General features: G+C 42.3%; 1 protein-coding gene across 2 annotated transcripts in view; it reads left to right on the forward strand.

The window, feature by feature from the left end:
- card14 (caspase recruitment domain family, member 14) overlaps positions 1-19,334 on the forward strand; it is a 43,853-nt gene extending 24,519 nt beyond the window's left edge. Inside the window, exons 15-22 of one of the 2 annotated variants that reach the window (XM_039739989.1) lie at positions 239-365; positions 2,225-2,456; positions 2,993-3,056; positions 5,498-5,615; positions 10,237-10,410; positions 12,216-12,337; positions 15,914-16,029; positions 18,328-19,334. In XM_039739989.1, the coding sequence (XP_039595923.1) occupies positions 239-365; positions 2,225-2,456; positions 2,993-3,056; positions 5,498-5,615; positions 10,237-10,410; positions 12,216-12,337; positions 15,914-16,029; positions 18,328-18,535 (1,161 nt within the window). In that variant the 3' untranslated portion in view covers positions 18,536-19,334. The remainder of the gene's footprint in view (positions 1-238; positions 366-2,224; positions 2,457-2,992; positions 3,057-5,497; positions 5,616-10,236; positions 10,411-12,215; positions 12,338-15,913; positions 16,030-18,327) is intronic. The other variant, XM_039739990.1, reaches the window with a different exon arrangement.
- Positions 19,335-20,449: the final 1,115 nt, after the last annotated feature.

A 20,449-nucleotide genomic window follows, 5' to 3' on the forward strand; every position in this document is an offset into this window, starting at 1 on the left:
ATTAGTAATGAATTCCTGCTGTTAATAGAACGGACATCTTTTGTCATACAAGGTGTGACCAGTAGGGGGTGTTGCAGTACCAGACACAACCACAGCGACACAAGTCCCAGGTTCAAACACCAGGTTTATGAACCGCCATACCTTACAAAAGGCTTCTCACATGTTGGATAACCACAAATGTCCTTTTGTAATCGTGGTGGGCTAAATCAAATAAAACTGAATTGAAATCTCTTCAAAGGTTGAATATGAACTCCAGAAGAAAACGATGAAGGCCGTTCTGCAGGAAGCAACTCTGGAAGAGGCCAGATGGGTACTGAAGCAGGTCCAGGGCTTCTGCTGGCTCTCCATTCGGCCCAACATGAAAGGTGAGGCTTGTGTTTGATGTTAGAGGAACCTCTTCCTTTTCCCTTTCTATTCTTGCCACTTTAAAATAGCTCTTCCACTCTTTTGGTGTTCCGTTATATTTGCAGTTAAATGCCTCTGCCGTGTTGAGGTAGCGGACAACTTCTTAATGTCCTTACCGAATGGGAAAGGGGGCAGCAGGTGAAAAAGTGAGTTTTGAGGGTAATGGGGCCACATATAGAATCCTTTACCTAGCTGAAGCCTATGCTGGGCAGAGATGGTGCGGCCCTGGCAGACGGAATTGCTTTAACATGCTAGACTGGCAGGAAAGAGGGCATGGCGGGGTCCCCTCTGAAGTTTACATTTAAACGTACGTTTATTTGCTCATCCCACACTTTTATCCAACATGACTGAGTTAACATCAGACGATTTTTGGGGGGGAGGACTATTTGGGAACAAGGGGACAAAATTGGTCACCACAAGTGAAGAGCTCAGAACAAAATGCAATTCTTGGTTTACGAGAACCTAACAGCTAATATCAAATTCCCCAAACTAGAGTCTTTAAATGCTTCATGAACACCTTGAGGGAGTCAGAAGCTCGAATGGAGGTGGGCAACTCGTTCCACCAGCCAGGAGGTACACATGAAGATAATCCAGACGGAAATTTGACACCATGAAGGGTTGGACTTACCAGGTGCAACTGCAGACCTGAGTGACTGAAAAGGAGTATAGAATCTCTGAAGTGTCAGGTGTTGACCCATTAACTTCTTCCTCCTCTTCATCTTTACCTACTTCTATGTGGAGGTGGATGTGCCTGATCAACCTTCTCTAAACAGCTCAGTCCTTCATCTCCTTGCCAGTCAAGACCCTTTATCTTCAGATCTTCTATTTTATATATCCACCACCGCTATGCCTTCACTTTCTCTTCCTCTGGACTTCCACTCCCATCAGTCTTTTGCCCAAATCTTCATTGTCTCTCCTCATCACATGTCCATGCCACTTCAACCTAATTTTCGGCACTTTCTTAGTTATCTCTCCTACTTTTGTTGTACCTCTGATTGTCTCGTTTCTTCTTCTGTCCTTTTTTGTAACTCCACATATCCATCTCAACCTTCTCCTTTCTACCACATCTGACTTCTTCTCCTACTGTGCTCCTTTTTACTGCCCGTGTCTCAACTTCATACATCAATGCTTGTCTTACCACCATCTTAAAAACCTGACCGTTAACTTCTACTGCAATTCTCCAGATACCTTCTTCTAATTGTTCCACACTTCACTCTCTGGGTTAGCTCTGCATCTAATTCTCAATCTTGGGCTACCACTGATCCTAGATATTAAAACGTCCCCCTAGTCCATTCAGTAGATCACCATGTAGGCTAACTTCTGAATTGTGATCATCCTTGAACCTCAGATATTCTGCCGTCTTCTTCCTATTTATCTCCAGTCCTCTGTCTTCCAAAGCCCTTCTCCTTTCTTCCAGTTTCCTCTAAATGTCCTCCTTTCTGGTGCTACACAACACAATGTAATCAGCAGAAAGTCTACACCAGGGGGATCCCATGACTCAAAACATCCATAACCAGATGATATCTCTATTAAGGATTTGAACATAATGTCTGCCGGCTACAGGAAGCCAGTGTAGTATTCTGAAAAGGGGCGTGCCCAGAGTTGTAGTAGTCCAGACGTGACATGACCAAAGCCTGGACCAGGAGATGTGCTGCCTACTCCATCCAATCTTGTAGAAATTGAATAGAGTCTGTTACGCAACTTAGGGGTAGCGCTCAAGGACCAGCTGTAACTCTGGTCTCTTTGTGTTCACGTGGTGTTTTCTACAAGGTCCAGTTCCTTCTCTTTACTCCTCTCCTTCCTTCTTTCTCACCTGCAGTTTATCAAAGTTTCCTGAGCAGGTTGGAAACGAAAGCGGTGACGTCAGGGGACTCGTTCTATATCCGTGTCAACATGGAAATGGAGACGGGAGTGGGGATGCGAGTCAAGTGCAATGACATCCTGCACATCACCGACACTCTGTTCCGGGGTGAGGGCCACTGGAAAGCCAGCCATGTCAACCCCTGCAATATGAGGGACCTTGACAGCGGAGCCATCCCAAACTACTACAGGTACTGCTGAGGTTTGCTCGGGTCTCCTTCCAGGCTGTACTGTGATCTTCATTTTCCCTTAAAAAACAACTCCTCCACTTGAGTATATGATCTTTCTTCTGACCCTTGGTACTGTACGTTGACATCTCACCAATGTCACTACTGACTTTTCGTGCAGTTGTATCCAGAAGCAGTGGTCGAAATTCACAAAAAAATGGAACAGGAATGTGTGTGGTCAAGGAAGTAGTGGTTAGCTTAGCATCTATGTGCTATTTATGAGTCACCTTAAAAACACCATAACTGGAGTTCATTCATTGACTTTCCTTCATCCATAGATGTAGTCTCTGATGTAGTTTTCCAATTAATTTCTAAAATGTTATGGTGTCTTTGTACATTTTTTATTCATTTTATCGTTATGAGGGTGACTGTCCTCCTAATCGTAAGACGTGATGGGGGCATCGCAACCCCCTCTCACGCGGCTTCTGCATGGGATAGTGATAACATCAAAATGGTGAGATAACGTCGGGCGCAATGAACATCCTCTCTTCTTTTTTCAGGGCTCAGATGCTGCTAATAAAAGCGATTGAAGACATGGCCCTCCAGCTTTCGCCTTCTAAGAAGGTAAGACCCACCGTTTCCCAAACAGACGCTGTCCCATTCCCACTCCTGTGGTGCACGGTTGGCAATTCAGTCCGCAAAAGGACGGATTTGTCACTTTCATAAGAAGAACTTGGCCATTCAGGGAAGAGTTTACTCAAGCACGCTTACAAGGTCAAGGGCCTCCAAGAACATTAGAAAGAGTTAGACGAGAGCGACCCAGACAAAGCTCACCAGTCTGATCCACTTAATTCCTCCAAAAGAACAATTTTGAAGTCCTGCTGTCCACCACACTACTTGGTGACTTATTCCATGTGTCTATAAGAAGAAAAACTTCCTAATGTTTGTGCGAAATTCATCCTTAACAAGTTTCCGACAGTGTCCCCGTGTTCTTGATGAACTCATTTTAAAATAACAGTCTCGATCCACTGGACTGATTCCCTTCATAATTTTAAACTTATCAATCAGGTCTCCTCTTAATCTTCTACTAATCTCCTGTAGCCCTGGAATAAGCCGAGTCTCTGGACTTCTTCTAGTGCTGCTTTTTATATCCTGGAGACCAGAACTGCACACAGTACTCCAGATGAGGCCTCACCAGTGTGTTATAAAAGGGGAGCAGAACCTCCTGTGACTTGTACTCCACACGTCAAGGCGCTATATAATGTAACATTCTGTTAGCCTTTTTAATGGCTTCTGAACACTGTCGGGAAGTTGACAGAGTCGAGTCCACTACGACTCCTAAATCCTTCTCATAAGGGGCACTCTTGTTTTTCAGACTTCTCATTGTGTATTGAAACCTAACATTTTTACTTCCTACATGTAATACTTTACATTTACTGACATTTAAAAAAAAAAGTTGCCTTAGAACACGACACAATCCAAGGTGGCAATACTGAAATCCCAAAGCAACATCAAAAAACAGGAGCACAGGGAAAAAAACACAGGAACTCAACAAAACTCCCTAGCGCATTCAAAATGAACCACCAGGAACTGTGGGAGACACTCCGAATTATAGGGCAGTTCCTGGCAGTGATTGGCAGGCGGACCACCCACCAAACACATGGAACATACCTGAGGCATTGAAACGTAGACACAAGCGATGGCAAATAAACACAAAAAATCTTAACACATACGAAAGAACCCAAGATGAACAAAGACGACATAAAACGTGAATCGGAACCCTAACCAAGGGCTGAGCCATGACATCCAAGAACTGTGGGGGACCGTTCAGTTTTATAAGGAGGAGGGCAGTTCCTGGTGGTGATTAGCAAGTAGCTCAACCTCTCGAAGGGGCCACCCATAAAACACATGGAACATAAATGAGATAATTAACAAAATTCACATTAAGATAAACAAGTGGCTCAGTCCTACAACACGGTTGCCTCACCTACTTGACATCGCCTTGAGTGACCACCAGGGGGCGTTGCAGCACCCCAAACCCCCAGACACAACCTCACAGACATAATAAAATGTTTGTTAAACAAATGCCTTCTACAAAAGTGACATAAACCAAATATAAATCTTCTCGCTCTTTATTCTACTTTCCTTTCGGCAAGCTTCGTCCTCTTCCACCCGACTCTGACACACATGGATAAGATCGAGCGGCTCCTTTCATCTTGGACCCGGGAGTGTCTTTGGTACCAGGGCATAGCCAGATGGAAGTACTTCCGGGTCGATCGCAAAAAATCCCAAAATACAGAGATTGTGAATCCCTTCCATTCCCCATGGAACCCAAAAGGGCTTCCCCGTGGGACTACAAGTCCCAGCATGCCCTGCAAGCATCCTTGTGGGAATCCTAAATCAGGGAGGCTGCCACCTAGCGCACTGGAGGAGAAAATAATCAGCAATCCTCATCATCAGTCCTTCCATTGCAGTGACTGCCTGGCCGGGATGCCAGTCCCTGACTGCTATTACACTTGTTCTTTCAAGCGGGCACATCATCATTAGTCCCAAACTACGCCTGTTCCAACTTTTTTGGAATGTGTTGCATACCATAAAGCATTCCTTAAGATTAGTTAAAACATGACATGCCTCGTCTTTATACTGCTTTCGTCTGAATACAAGTCCAAGTAAATGCACAAATCGTTCCCCTTTTGTTTTTAATCACAATTTTCCATTCTGTCCCAACTTTTTTGGATCTGAACTTGCATATGGCCTGAGAGTGCCAAGCCTGCCTGCTCCCAAAGCAGAAGTAATTTGGCACAGAATGGAAAATTGCAGCCAGTGTGCCGTCCTGGACCCGAGTTTGAGATCCCTGCTGCACAGACCAGTTTGCGGCCACATGACTAGTTGCTTGGGGGAGTGGCCTAACAATCAGGTGACCTGAATGGGTGTGGACAGAAAGCAAAAGGTTTGCTAAGCTTGTGCCGACATGACAGCCCTGTGGTGGATTATGGGAAATTTACCTGTATATCTTTCTCTGTTCCTATATGATGCCATCTGTTCATTCATTTTTTTTTTTCTAGCAGCCAGATAAAACAGCGAAGAGGAAGGTCGTCAGGATAGTGAGCACGGGGAGAACGCAAAGGATCCCACTTTGGTTATCCAACAGCCTTGAGGAAAGCAGTGAAGGAAGCAATCCAAGTGAGTATAGAATGTGTAGGCGCCAATACTTTATTGCCGTCACATTTGCTCTCATTGCTGCCCTCCTGTGGCTTTAACGTTTCGGATGTTTTTTAAGCTTATTTAATTTGGTTCACACTGCATTGTTGCTATGAGTGGGCCTATATGAGGTAAAGAGGAACTGATGGAGGACGTGGAACATTGAAAGCCGTCAACAAATCCCGTATGACCGCATTGCTGTTTGCTAATACACAGCACGGTTCGTAGTAATAATGGCAAGTCCATTAATGGAAGATGGCAGTGTTAGAGAGTGTGACAGATAGGAGGTGATATCGCTCCCTTGAACCCTCCGATCAAATGTCAGACACCAAGTAAAACTCCAAATATTGACTATATACACAACAGTGCACAAAGCACCCTCCTATCCACAATACTCATTAATTAATCAAAATACACACAATAATCAATCCTCCACACTCCCAGACGTGTTGCCACCCTTCCACCCAGCTCAGCTCGCCATCTGGGAGCTGTCACAGTCTTTTTATAGTCCCTGACCCGGAAGTATCCCAATCCCCAGTTCATGTGATCCTTATCTCTTCCGGGTCAGATAAAAAGTCCTTTTCTTCATCCCGGAAGTACGTCACTTCTGCTGTCGCTTTGCCTATGACATACTTCCGGGTTATAGGACACATATGACTCTCTAGGCCTCCCTGCAGCGTCCTCTGTTGGCCCCTGGGGTATCCAGTAGGTTTGTAGGGGAAAACTCCATAGTCCATGATTCCCTGCTGGTATCTGGGGCACCTCCATGCTGCAGGGAGAGCTCCATCTGGCGGCCTGGGGGTATTGGCCGTGATGATATAGACCACAATAGAAAGGGATGAAATTCAAAGCAGAATTAACATAATCAATGTATTATGGTAAAAAAAAAAATCAGAGCAAGAACGAATGGATGAATGTTTACAAAGAATTAAGGAAAAGACTTAGTATGGTGGTGACAGGCGATGTGCTTAGGAGAGTGAAAGGCAGAGGGTGACTGGGGTGAAGATGAGGATAAGATGGAGGCAGACAAAGGTCTGTTTGGAGGTTATGTGAGATGATATGAAATAAATGAGTCCAGGAGCATAAAGAGCTTAGAAAAGGAGTATGGGAGGGCTACCCTGGGAAAACCAAAGACCTGCAGTAGCCATACCACATGCACTTCAGAAGAGGTCAACCACCTGGTATTAAGTGTGTTCTGGGCTGGGCCCACAATGCACTTTGATGGAAGACCATCTAGGAAAAACCTTGGGTTGGAAGTGTTGGTGAGGCCAGCAGGGGGCACTTACCCTGTGGTCTGAATGTGGACCCTAATGCCCAAGTGCAGTGATGGGGATGCTGTGTTGTAAAAATGGTGCCATCCTTTGGCTGAGATGTAAAAACAAGGTCATGACTCTCCGTCATCATAAAAGATCCCTGGGATCTTTCGTAAAAAGTGTAGGATGTATCCCGATGTCCTGTTTAAATTGCCCACCACGGCCTAGTCACTCAGGCCACCTGATCATCCACTGTCTCTAATTGTCTCTCTCTCTCTCTCTCACCCCTTTACCACTTGACAGCTAACATGTGGCAAGTGTACTGGCGCAAAAATGGCTGCTGTCACATCATCCAGGAGGATGTTGCACATTAGTGGTAGCTGAAGTGGCTCCCCACTCACTGAACTGCTTTGATTAGAAATAATGATTGGCAGTGTAACAATCGGACATTCTGAAATCACAAAACACCTCTCCAGTGTTGTGATTTGCCACCAAAAATTCAAAAGGAGTAGGAAACCTCGTTGGAAAACCCTGGCCAGTGTAGAAAGTTCATTCATGAAATGTATATAAAACATAAAAAAAACAATCAATGAGAAACACGTCAAATGCTAATTCTGCATTTCAAATAGTAGAAGTGGGAAAAGGGGTATGGAAAGAAGACTAAAAGTAACTACAAAACTAATAAATAAAAAGGAACAAAAACTCATCATGGCAATTTAGAAAGTGTAACAAGCAAACTATAAAATAATAATCCAAAAATAACCAAACCAGTCCAAAATAGCAAATTACAAGAACCTAAATTCAAAACTTACAATAATAACAATCCAAAAATCACCCCAAACAAAAAAATAATGAAGCCAAAGATCAAAAAGTCCAAGAACAGCAAAAACAATTTCTAAAACACAAAAAAAAGCCAAAAACACAGAAAGCTTAACTTAACCTGTCACATTCCACGACTTCCCCTGTGATTTTCAGTTGCAGATCTCATTCACATCATCTTAGCGAGTTTGAGGCAGTTGATGGTCTCCTCTGTCGTGAAACGTGACATACAGTGCATCCGGAAAGTATTCACAGCGCATCACTTTTTCCACATTTTGTTATGTTACAGCCTTATTCCAAAATGGATTAAATTCATTTTTTCCCTCAGAATTCTACACGCAACACCCCATAATGTCAACGTGAAAAAGGTTTACTTGAGATTTTTGCAAATTTATTAAAAATAAAAACATTGAGAAAGCACATATACATAAGTATTCACAGCCTTTGCCGTGAAGCTCCAAATTGAGCTCAGGTGCATCCTGTTTCCCCTGATCATCCTTGAGATGTTTCTGCAGCTTCATTGGAGTCCACCTGTGGTAAATTCAGTTGATGTGACATGATTTGGAAAGGCACACACCTGTCTATAGAAGGTCCCACAGTTGACAGTTCATGTCAGAGCACAAACCAAGCATGAAGTCAAAGGAATTGTCTGTAGACCTCCAAGACAGGATTGTCTCGAGGCACAAATCTGAGGAAGGTTCCAGAAAAATGTCTGCTGCTTTGAAGGTCCCAGTGAGCACAGTGGCCTCCATCATCCGTAAGTGGAAGAAGTTTGAAACCACCAGGACTCTTCCTAGAGCTGGCCGGCCATCTAAACTGAGCGATCAGGGGAGAAGGGCCTTAGTCAGGAGGTTACCAAGAACCCAAAGGTTACTCTGTCAGAGCTCCAGAGGTCCTCTGTGGAGAGAGGAGAACCTTCCAGAAGGACAACCATCTCTGCAGCAATCCACCAATCAGGCCTGTATGGTAGAGTGGCCAGACAGAAGCCACTCCTTAGTAAAAGGCACATGGCAGCCCACCTGGAGTTTGCCAAAAGGCACCTGAAGGACTCTCAGACCATGAGAAACAAAATTCTCTGGTCTGATGAGACAAAGATTGAACTCTTTGGTGTGAATGCCAGGCGTCACGTTTGGAGGAAACCAGGCACCGCTCATCACCAGGCCAATACCATCCCTACAGTGAAGCATGGTGGTGGCAGCATCATGCTGTGGGGATGTTTTTCTGTGGCAGGAACTGGGAGACTAGTCAGGATAAAGGGAAAGATGACTGCAGCAATGTACAGAGACATCCTGGATGAAAACCTGCTCCAGAGCACTCTTGACCTCAGACTGGGGTGACGGTTCATCTTTCAGCAGGACAACGACCCTAAGCACACAGCCAAGATATCAAAGGAGTGGCTTCAGGACAACTCTGTGAATGTCCTTGAGTGGCCCAGCCAGAGTCCAGACTTGAATCCGATTGAACATCTCTGGAGAGATCTTAAAATGGCTGTGCACCGACGCTTTCCCATCCAACCTGATGGAGCTTGAGAGGTGCTGCAAAGAGGAATGGGCGAAACTGGCCAAGCATAGGTGTGCCAAGCTTGTGGCATCATATTCAAAAAGACTTGAGGCTGGAATTGCTGCCAAATGTGCATCGACAGAGTATTGAACAAAGGGTGTGAATACTTATGGACATGGGATTTCTTAGTTTTTTTACTTTTAATAAATTTGCCAAAACCTCAAGTAAAATTTTTTCACGTTGTCATTATGGGGTGTTGTGTATAGAATTCTGAGGAAAAAAATGACTTTAATCCATTTTGAAATAAAGCTGTAACATAAAATGTGGAATAAGTGATGCGCTGTGATTACTTTCCGGATGCACTGTACCAGCGCCAGACTCCGACTAGTCCGCAACACACCCCTCAAACAGGTTGGATGTCGTCTTCAGTCGTCTTTGTGTGCATGAGAGCTGACAGCCAATAAGCACTCAGCAAGGAGTACAAAGCATAAAATGCAGTGATGAGGAATAAGGAACGTAGGAGTTTCCGAACAGGAGAGAAGCACGTCTGTCTGTCTGATGTTGTGCGTCTTACGTGTCATGAAAGAATCAAAAAAATAACAATTCAAAAATATGGCAGAGATTGTGGTTGAACTCGTTGTACCCATAAACCCTTTTGTAGAGGCACTCACTTCGCAAGGCAGCCTGTTCTTTGCTGTCAGAAAAAGGGATGAGCCTGCGATGGCACAGAAAAGTGAAACCATGCTGGATAGTCATCGAATTTGACATCCCTTGTGATTTACAGTTGTCTAAATTGACGTACTCAGGTGACATGATCAGCAATTGCAGCCATCAGTGTTGACATCCCCTCTGACTAGAAGTTGTGGGGAGCATCAGGAAGATCTTTAAATGGTCCCCAAGTGCTTTGTGATGTATCGAGAATTTTTGCCTTTGCAGTGCTTTGTCTGCAAACTACGTTCTTCTTAGACACACAGGAGTCTACCATCACAATGCTCTCCTCATTATGACTTTTTCTTAACTTTCTCCTACAGGTCAGGATGGCCAGTGGCCTTTACAGGGCTACTGCGTTACACTGATGCCATACACCTTGGTAACTGCCCACCGGCCACCAGCTCTACGCCCAGTCCTCATCTTGCCAAACATTATTTTCCAGATCATCTATGCCAAGCTGGAGAAGAACCCCATGTTCACGCTCTGCAAGCCTGGTAAGATCAGACTGTAGCTGCTATGTGTTTAAGTTCCACAGCATCACGAGTATGAGAGATGAAGAGCCAAACACCTTGGCAAAGGTACGGCACATGGTATTAAGCAGGCCACAAAGAAGCAATGAAAATGAAGCCAAGTAACTGCTTCACTGGAACTGAAAAAAAAATCAGACTGTAGAGATCGAGGCATTACGCTTGGTGGCAGAATGGAATTAAACGTAACGAGTGTACAAACCTGCCTTTCAAGTCACAATACACCTCAGAATAACAAGGCCAAGACCAACATGACCATAGCAAATGGGTGGAGGTACTGAGGGCCTTCTTACGATGGAGAATCAAAAAGTAAAGGCAACTTACCCTTAAATACCAGTAACTGTGAGCAGATGAATCTAACAGTTCTGTCACCTCGACTCCCTGCAGGTCCATACACTTCTTCTATCGTTCCACTAACTACTTCAATCCTTGCGAGAAGCCAAATCCAGGTCTGCACCGTCACCAGAGACTCCTTAAGTGGACCTAAGATGCGACAGTCACACACGGTGCTGGATCAGGGCTGTAAGGGGGCGAAGTTGAAGACGTTCAAACCACATTTGTTGCATTGCCTCCACCGTTGCAGCCGCTGCATGAGGATGTGCGTTTTTTTTTTTTTTTGACAGCACAGCACTTTGCACTGGTCACCGGTTATCCGTGTTGCTGAAAATGCGCCAGAAACGGACCCTTCATGTCACAAAAGATAGGACCATAAGGATTTTCAGTGGAGGGCTGTCGTTTGAATTTCGTCTTTCCTGGAGAAGACGGGTGTTCTCCACGGCATGTTTTGTCTCTTGCTTTCTGGCTCACGGTGATGGACCCATGTCTCATCTCCGGCGACAATCTGCTCCAGAACACTCGGATTTTCTTTGGGAATTAAGTCGCAGCCTCTGTGTGCTGTTGCTTGTACAGATCAGTAAGATGTTTGGGTTCCCATCTTGCGAAAACTTTGTGGTACTCCAAGTCGTTATGGGCTGTGATGTGCAGATCCATCATGGATATCTAAATCAATCGTAATCCATCAGTCTTCTCTGGTGAAAGCATTCGCCACGTTGATGTGGGCTTGCGTATGTGATGCTGATAGTCAACCAGCTCGAGTTTCCCTTGTTCTTCTTTCTCCTTTAAACCTTTCCACCCATTTATAAACTTTTCATTGAGTCCTACCGTTTTCACGTCCATACTGAGCCAACTTCAGCAGGTTTCACTGTGTCTGGCTAAAGAAACCTCACTGCGGCGCATTGTTCGATAATAGTGCAATCCATGTTCATTTGACCTTGGCTTCAACTAACTAACTTCAAACTACCCATAATCCACCAAGAATGAGTTGTATTTTGTCAACTTCTACCCACTGCAGTTACCGTGCAATTATAAAATTTCCTTGTTATGCGCCATTTGTTACGGGACTTGTAAAAGCCCTGTTAATGTTTGCGATGAACCATCTGTTGGAAGGACAAACACAATGCACATGATTCTCTGTTTTATCCATATATTTCTTGTTCTGAGTTTCTGTAAAGTTTTTAAATTTCCCACTGGAGACAATCTAATCTAAAATGAGAGTATGCATGCATTCCTCATCAATTAATCTTGACGTTTCATGTCTTCAGTAGTTCCCAAATACCTGCTGCTTAAGCAAAAGAGTATTTAAACCATCAATCAATTTTGCTAAAAATCATACAAAGTTTTAGTGGCAGAGATTAAAGTTGCTAAGAACTTAATTTACTGTTGACATCTTTTGTTATTATTTCCCAATTCGTTTTCTACGATCAATTTTTCAGAAAACCTGTCTGGAACAGATTATGCAGAGAGGCAAAAGGCAAAAGACATACTGGCTGTTAAAGGAATACACGGCTACTACAGCTGCTATACAAAACAAGCCGTGGAATCTGCCATTGCAAAGGTATGCCATTAAGATTTCAAATAAAATGTGTATGCTGGCAGAGGCGCCACTGCCTGACACGGCTCAACACGGCATTCAGGCTAAGCAGAATCACAGATCTGTGTTTGATTCCCATGTTTGTGGTTCCTGCAGCCGATTCAGGTTGCACAGGTAGTCCGGCCCCTCCAGGATGGCACATCCCTACGAGGAAGGTCTCAAGAGCATGGAGGAGAGATACCAGGAGACAGGAGCTGGGAGAAGTGCGGGACAGTCAGTGACATCAACGGCTGCAACCTGAATCAGCTGCAGGAACGACCTCACGCTACCAGTAGTGACAAGGACACTAGCAAAACGCAAAACTAGAGAAGAGTCAGGGAGGATAAGGAGAGAGCAACTGTCTATGGCCTCTATTCCCTTTCCGGGGGTAGTCTTGCTGTTGCCTCTCTAGTGACCCTGTTGTCACTTTCGTTTGCTCCAAAACAGGTGAAGTTGATTCACAATTGCTTCTGGTTCTTAACTGGACAGACTGACATCCCTGAAGCTTCAATAACATGGTGTTAGATTAAGTGTTCCCTTCATTTTTTAAACAGTACATTTCAAATTTCCACACATGAGCACAGCATGCCAGAAACTATATTATATACAGAGAGAGAGATCGGAACCATGAGCTGACTGTCACACTCACCACATGACAGTCCACCTGCATTGGGACCCGAGTGCAGTCGGTGACACACTGTGAAGTTTTGTTTTTTTACAGTAGCTGGAGTGCCAATCCTGCCACCAACCCCTCTATATTATGAACTAGCCATCCCGCGCGGCTCCACCCGCGTAGTAGTGAAACAGGACAAACTAAAAATATCATTAAACAAATGGGTATCTGTGCTAGCTAAGCAGAGGCAAAGTACACTCCAAAATGTCACGAGGTAGAGCGACTCGAACGGAGGCTGGCATGTGAGTGAGGAGGGCCCCGCCTCTGTCTCAGGTTAGCGCAAATATATCAATCAAACGAACTGTGATTGTTAGCGTGATGAGAGAAGTTGCAAAATCAACCAGAATGTTCAAGCAAATTCTAGAAAAAAAAGGGGATGTGGATGGATCAGCTGCTGCTACCGAGCTGCGTGTTCTGTTTGTTGCACTGTGTGTCGATCATTTAAAAGCCTGTACAGCAGCTGTCCTTTCATCTCACTTCGTTGTCTCGCGGGATGTAAAAGTGTCTCTGAGAAATTGTTTGTAAGAAGGGCGTGACGCACAAGTAGTCTCGCGGGACTTCAAAGTGTCTCTCCGAGATGATCATGTCTCAACCCAAGATTTTATTATATAATAGATAGATATATATATATATATATATATGGACAGAGATATATATATATATATATATATATATATAATATATATACACAGTACAATCCCTCTTAACCGGCCACCTCGGGACTGGACCCATGGCCGGTTGCCGTTTTGGCCGGTTAATCCGACGAATGCCTATTTTCATGTTGAAAAATATTTCTAAGGTATGTACTGTACCTCTTCGATGTTCCTGAAGAAACCATATCCACAAGGCTTCATCCACGATTTCGCACACGTGTTTTTTTTCTTGTACAATGACTGGGCAGTGTGGTGTAGTGGGTCCACAGCCAAAAAAGGCCACTTTTTAAATAAATAATGGCCGTACTCACGGCTTAGGGAGAGGTTGTGGTATGTGTGACCGATTGTTCCTTGGGAATTCTTGATGCTGAATAAAGCGGTTGCTCTAACTGAGCGATCACATGGCTGGAGTGACGGATATTGAAGATGACTGGCTGTCGAAAGGCAGCGGCAGTTGGGGGGGCTTTAGCCCCAGCATGTCACCCTGGCCGCTGGGGAAAGAACCCAAGTCTCGGTTCGGATGGAGCCCGACGTAGCCAGGGATTGGAGGGCTACAGGGCCAGTGTGGAAGGCAGTTGCACCTGCAGGTAGGGCGACTCCCCTGTTGTGAAGCCCGGTTGGAGAAGCACGGGAAAGAAGAAGGCCCCATGCTTTGGATTTTAAAAGACCACTTCCAGCCATTGTTTTAACCTTGTTTGCGTTGTTTTTAAAGGACTTTGTTTTTTACTAATGGATTTTAACCTCCACTAATTCACTCGTTTTAATGGATTATTTATTTAAAGAAGACTTTTGATACACTGCACTTTATTTAATTTGAACACTGTTTTGTTGTTTGCTGGTTTTAAAATACCTCTCACCTTCCAGGAAAGAAGGAAAATACATACATATAAGATAAGTACAGTATAATATAAAATATAATAATATAATATATTTTATTTTAACAGGCTGGTTAATCCGTCGGCCGGTTAATGCGAGGCCAGTTAAGAGGGATTGTACTGCATTGGGATATATCTCAATATATCTATATGTCTATATCTATTTATATCTATATATACTATATATATATAATATATATATATATATATATATATATATATATATATATATATATAGAGATATATAGAGATATATATAGATATATATATATATATATAGAGACAGAGAGAGAGAAGGCGTAATTAAAAACACAAAATGACATGCAACCTGAAACAAGTTTGTGCTCAAAAACAGCAAGCCATATGCTTATACGTAGAAATTATGTAAAATAGCTACTCAAATTACAAATCTCTCTATTATTAAAAAAAAAATCTTGGAAGGAGACAAGACATGATTTTCTCAGGGAGACATGTTCACGTCCCGTGAGACGAGACTTTGTGCCAAGAGATTTACCCACGCCCAGGGCCAGAAATAAAAGACAAAGAGTACATGACACAGTAGAACGTTGTAAAGTATTCAAAAACATTATCATGGTACACATGCAGAGCAGGTTAGAGATAATGGAAGTAGGAAAATTCGAAAGTCTCAAAAAAATGATAGCAAAGATCGCATTAGTGCAAACAACGGAAATTATTACTCGGTGAAATAACAGAACAGCGAAAAGAGATCGATTATATTGTTCAGATTTAAACATTAAGTCGGAGACTTGTAGATTGTCTAATTCATGTTGCCATCAGGGAAAAGTAGTGTTTCTTCTTCTCACGGGCAGTTTACAGTATATGTTGCGTTGTCATGATGGAATTCCAAACAATCAAAGTTCAATGCGATATTGACGAAAAGGTAACAGCAAAAAGAGATCAAATATATGGACATAGATGATAAGACAGAAGTATGTAGATATTATTTGGCTTTAAACTTTAAGTCGGAGACTTGTAGATCGTCTAATTTGTGTTGCCTTTAGGGAAAAGTAGTGTTTCTTCCCAACGAAGAGACGTATCCATGAGAATTAAAAGATTTGTTGCTTGGTGAAAGTGAAATCCACATACGTGAGCAGCAGAGATGCAAAGTTGCTGGCGAGTAGCGTAGGCGTGTGCCGAGTAAAATGAGCAGGGGGCAAAGCCCCCTAGTTCATCTATAAATATTAAAATTCTCTCATTGCTCTATTTTAAAGCTCCTAACAGTGCAAGGAAATTAAAATTAAGAAGCACTGAAAGCAGTTTACTTCCAAATGCCATTCAAATGTAGGTGCCAGAGAAGGATAAATGAATTGTTGCTAATCTAACTTTGTAATTCTTTCAGAAAATGCACTCTCTACTTGATCTTGAGCTTGACAGTGTGAGTCATCTTCACAAAGCTGAAATCTTTCCTATTGTTGTTTTTGTTGGAACCTCAGAGAAGAATGCAAAACGACTTAAGTAAGTAGTTCTTTTCTTTTTTAACAAATGAAAGTTGTTTCTTCTTTTACACAGCTGTATAAAAGCCACCAGATAATTGTGATCAGGCAACATTTTTCACATACACTAGAGTTTAAACCACTTGCATTTTATTTTGCCCCTGAAAGTGAATATTCCCTGCGACTGAACTGGATTGGAAATGGATGGATTGCCATTCTGGCCAAAATCATGCTCACGTTTTGCACAATAAGACCATAGATTTTTTTGATACAGCATAATACAATATAGAAAAATTGTTTCACTTAAATCACCCAACACCAAGCTCTTGGCATTTATGCAATTTAAAAAAAAAACAACTTAAATGTCAGACTGTCCTCAGAAATTCCCTATAAACATTCTACCTTTAATACCACCGCTCAACTGTCAGCCTCCATTTGTATTAAGCAGGTCAATACAGAAGAACTTATCTGCTGTCCACAAATTAACCTCCATCTTGGTCTGCATTTTTACTAATTACTAGCTATGACAACAACAACAATAACAACAACATTTATTTATATAGCACATTTTCATACAAAAAAATGTAGCTCAAAGTGCTTTACATAATGAAGAATAGAAAAATAAGAGACACAGTAAGAAAAGAAAATAAGTCAACATTAATTAACATAGAATAAGAGTAAGGTCCAATGGCCAGGGGGGACAGAAAAAACAAAAAATAAAAACTCCAGACGGCCGGAGAAAAAAAAAAAACCAAGTAATAGTATACATTAAAAACATTCGATATCTCTTGCCTTCAGTGCCTTTCCTCAAAATTCTCGTGTGTCTGAACCCATCTTCACCAGTCATCCTGTTCTCTAGCATTTTCCAACAGAATCTGCTTCTCAGACTCTTGTCCTTCTGAGATGCCTTTCTCAGCTTCAGTCCACTTTTATACTTCTTGTCTTTGAAGGGGACTCTCAGAATACCTCCTACGCCTTTACTCCTCCTTGTATGTCTCACACACTCCCTCTTTCACTCACGTTATCAATGCTAAACTGCCCAATCACAGGAACTGGACACACACACACACACACACAGATCTTAAGTGCGATAGATAGATAGATAGATAGATAGATAGATAGATAGATAGATAGATAGATAGATAGATAGATAGATAGATAGATAGATAGATATTGGTATAGTAGGTAGGATAAGATAGACTTTAATTTTAGCATAGTAGGCAGGATTAGATAGATATATAGAACTTGGTATAGTAGGTAGGATAAGATAGATAGATAAAACTTGGTATGGTAGGCAGGATAAGAGACTTTAATTTTACCATAGTAGGCAGGATTAGATAGATAGATAGATAGATATAGATAATTAGGACTGATCAATCAATCAATTGATCGATCTTGGTTTCCTGTCATATTTATTTAGACTACTCCACTTCACACACCACATGTTTTAGGAATTCACTTCACGTTACTCTGCTCTAAAGAAATGTACTTCTCACTCTTCTGCCACATGTACTACAAGGCCAAATGCTAACTCTTCTACACCACACCACCATCTTTTACTATAGTCAACTCCGTACTCACCTTAAGGCGTTTTAACTTTCATACCAGCTTTCCATTTCAGTGTCACGCTACATTTGGCTAGAAGGTTGACATGGCCATCAACATACAAATGCCTGTTCAGACCAGGGCCGTCTTAAACAGCATTATATGGCCCCGGGCAAAGCAGTACACTGGGGCCCCTACCAACACAACCACTCAGCAATTCACAACATACATAGATTAGCATGGGGTCCCTGGGTAACTGCCCTGTGTGCCCATGTGTTAAGAGGGATCTGGTTCAGACTACTAAAACCAGCCAGCATATCAGGGTAGTCTCTGACTCCATACACATCTGAAACTGAAAAAGCAGATTCAGAAAATAAATGGATAGATATTTTAGTTATAATGGCAGATTTTTAGAAAGAACTGTCTCAATTATTACTTTGTTATAAAATGTATGCCAATAATGTTTTACTATAAAAAAAACAGCATGTATACAGAAAACAATTACACTAACTTAAAAGTAAGTAATGTCAGTTTTCTGGATCATCTTAGACAAGAAATCGAACATGGCGGGTAAAGAACTACTGAATAAACAATGAGGTCACCAATTCAGTCCACTTGCACTGTGTGTGGCCCTCGGGTTACCCGTCAACTCTGTGGACAGCTGCACAAACGTTTAGTTGGTCTTCACAATGTAAAGTACTAAGCAAACAAACTGCTAAAAAGTGTCCAAATTTTCATTTTAAGTCTGAAATGCAATGCTTTCATGTTTTAATAGGAGCAAACTGCAAAAGCATGGGTACTCGGAGGACCAGCTGCTAGAAAGCTCAAGAACGACGGAAACACTTCTAGACAAACTGTCCTGCCTTTCCTCCATTGTGACTCCGGAGAGCTGGAGCACCACAGAATCTCTGGCAAACTGCATCGAAAGTGCTGTGTCTGCGGAGCAAAGGAAAATCGTGTGGATTGAACAAGACATTCACTGATATTTAAACAGGTTTATTTTACATTAGATAGGCATGAGGATTCATTCAAATTTATTTTTTTTTTGCGCATTATTTACTGCTTAATTATTCATTTGACTTAAAGAGATCTTACAATGCACTGTCAGTAGGTTCAAGTATTTTGTTTTTCCTTTCTTTATAATGTTTGAAAAAAATGTCTTTTTAATCTCTGACCATCGGAGGCAGTGATTAGAGGACCCTCACCCTTTCCTGATTGATCATTTTTTTAGCTCCCGTTTATTACAACACTGCCTCAAGATGATCGTTTGTAAATATGAGGTTTAATCTCTCAAGTCGGGAATTCCATGTAATCAGACTACCACCAGCAAAGTGAGAAATCAAACTGTATTGTTTTATTTTTTTTATAAATGATTAATTCTTGTGTTAAATATACATGTGCACTATTTGCTAATATAAGAGTATTAAATATATATTTATTAACATTGAAATTACAGTCATGTAATATTACCACTAATAGTAAGGTCTTTTTGGACCACATGCTGTACGTGGCTATTTAGCTATGTGTGTATATTTAAGGAAATTCTTCTATAGTCTACAGTAATATATTTTAAATATGCTATAATGTAGTGTGAAAGACTACATGGAATCGTTCAGTCACAGACTAACTTGTACATTGTAAAATGAAATGTTCATTTATACCTTTAACCCATAAGGTTGTTGTAAAAGTTAACAAATCTGCAAAAATGTACTTAATAAAATACATCAACAATTTGTAACCTGCTTCTTTACAACAATAAAACACCTTGGAAAGTTACCATCAGCAACGACTTTATGTTAGCCTTTCACTACGCACAACAATCATATGTACTGAATGTTAATGCGATATAAAGATGGTACCTGAAGACACATCTATCTATTCCTATTCCTAAGCGCCTTACGGTGCAACCAAAACGCACCTAACATAATGAATTGTACTCTTACACATTGTGAATTAGGCGCTATATAGCGCCCGACCCGGCACAAACTGACACGGAGGCACGTGTAAAATAACACAAAACTGGTTATTTTCTTCAGCTGGAGGGCACGTCTTCCCCGTAATCCCTCCAGCCATAACACAGTCCCAAACACGCCCTTCTTGCACCACTTCTCCTCCTTAGCAACCTTGTCCTCTCCCTCCCGATTCCCGATGAGTGGTGGTTGCTGGCTCCTTTTATAGTTCACCCGGAAGTGCTCCAGGTGCTTGATCACCGAGTTCCGGCTGCACTTCCGGGTGTGATGAATATGCTGCCCATACGGGCTCAGGAGTTCCAAACACAGCACTCCCTGGCGCTGCCTACAGGACCCAACAGGGCTGCACCCAACTCCAATTCCCAGGGAGCCCTGCGGGAACCTTAAGCACTGCCCCACCCCTGGGGGTGCATGGGGGCAGCCATCTAGTGTCCAGGGGGAGGCAGTGTCCAGGGCTGCTATTCCTGAATATAGTGTGCAAGAGCATCCCGGCTGGACATGGACGCCAGCTGCCTGCCACAACAGAAAGAAAAACTTGATTTATATTACAATGAACTTGGCAATTGACACTAGAAATTGGAAAGCACACACTTATCTATTTTTATGTAAACCAGGGGTCACCAACCTATTTGAAACTGAGAGCTACTTTTAAGTGTACGGACTTCCTGAATGACATACAAGTTGCACAGTTCAGCTTTAATGATATTATCGTATCAATATACGTTTTTCTTTATTTTTAGGGGGTAAAAACTGCGTCTAGCTCCCCATCGTAGCTGCGCCCATTTGATTGTCTCAGCAAAGAGTGAGATGGAGGTTTGTCTTGCACACAATATTGAACTTTACCCCCCCATTTCATCAATGCAAGTGTTATTGATTCAAAAAGAACAGCAACACAATTAAATACAATTTTTAGACAGAGCTCCATGT

Source organism: Polypterus senegalus, chromosome 17, assembly GCF_016835505.1.
Source record: "Polypterus senegalus isolate Bchr_013 chromosome 17, ASM1683550v1, whole genome shotgun sequence".
Lineage (NCBI taxonomy): Eukaryota > Metazoa > Chordata > Cladistia > Polypteriformes > Polypteridae > Polypterus > Polypterus senegalus.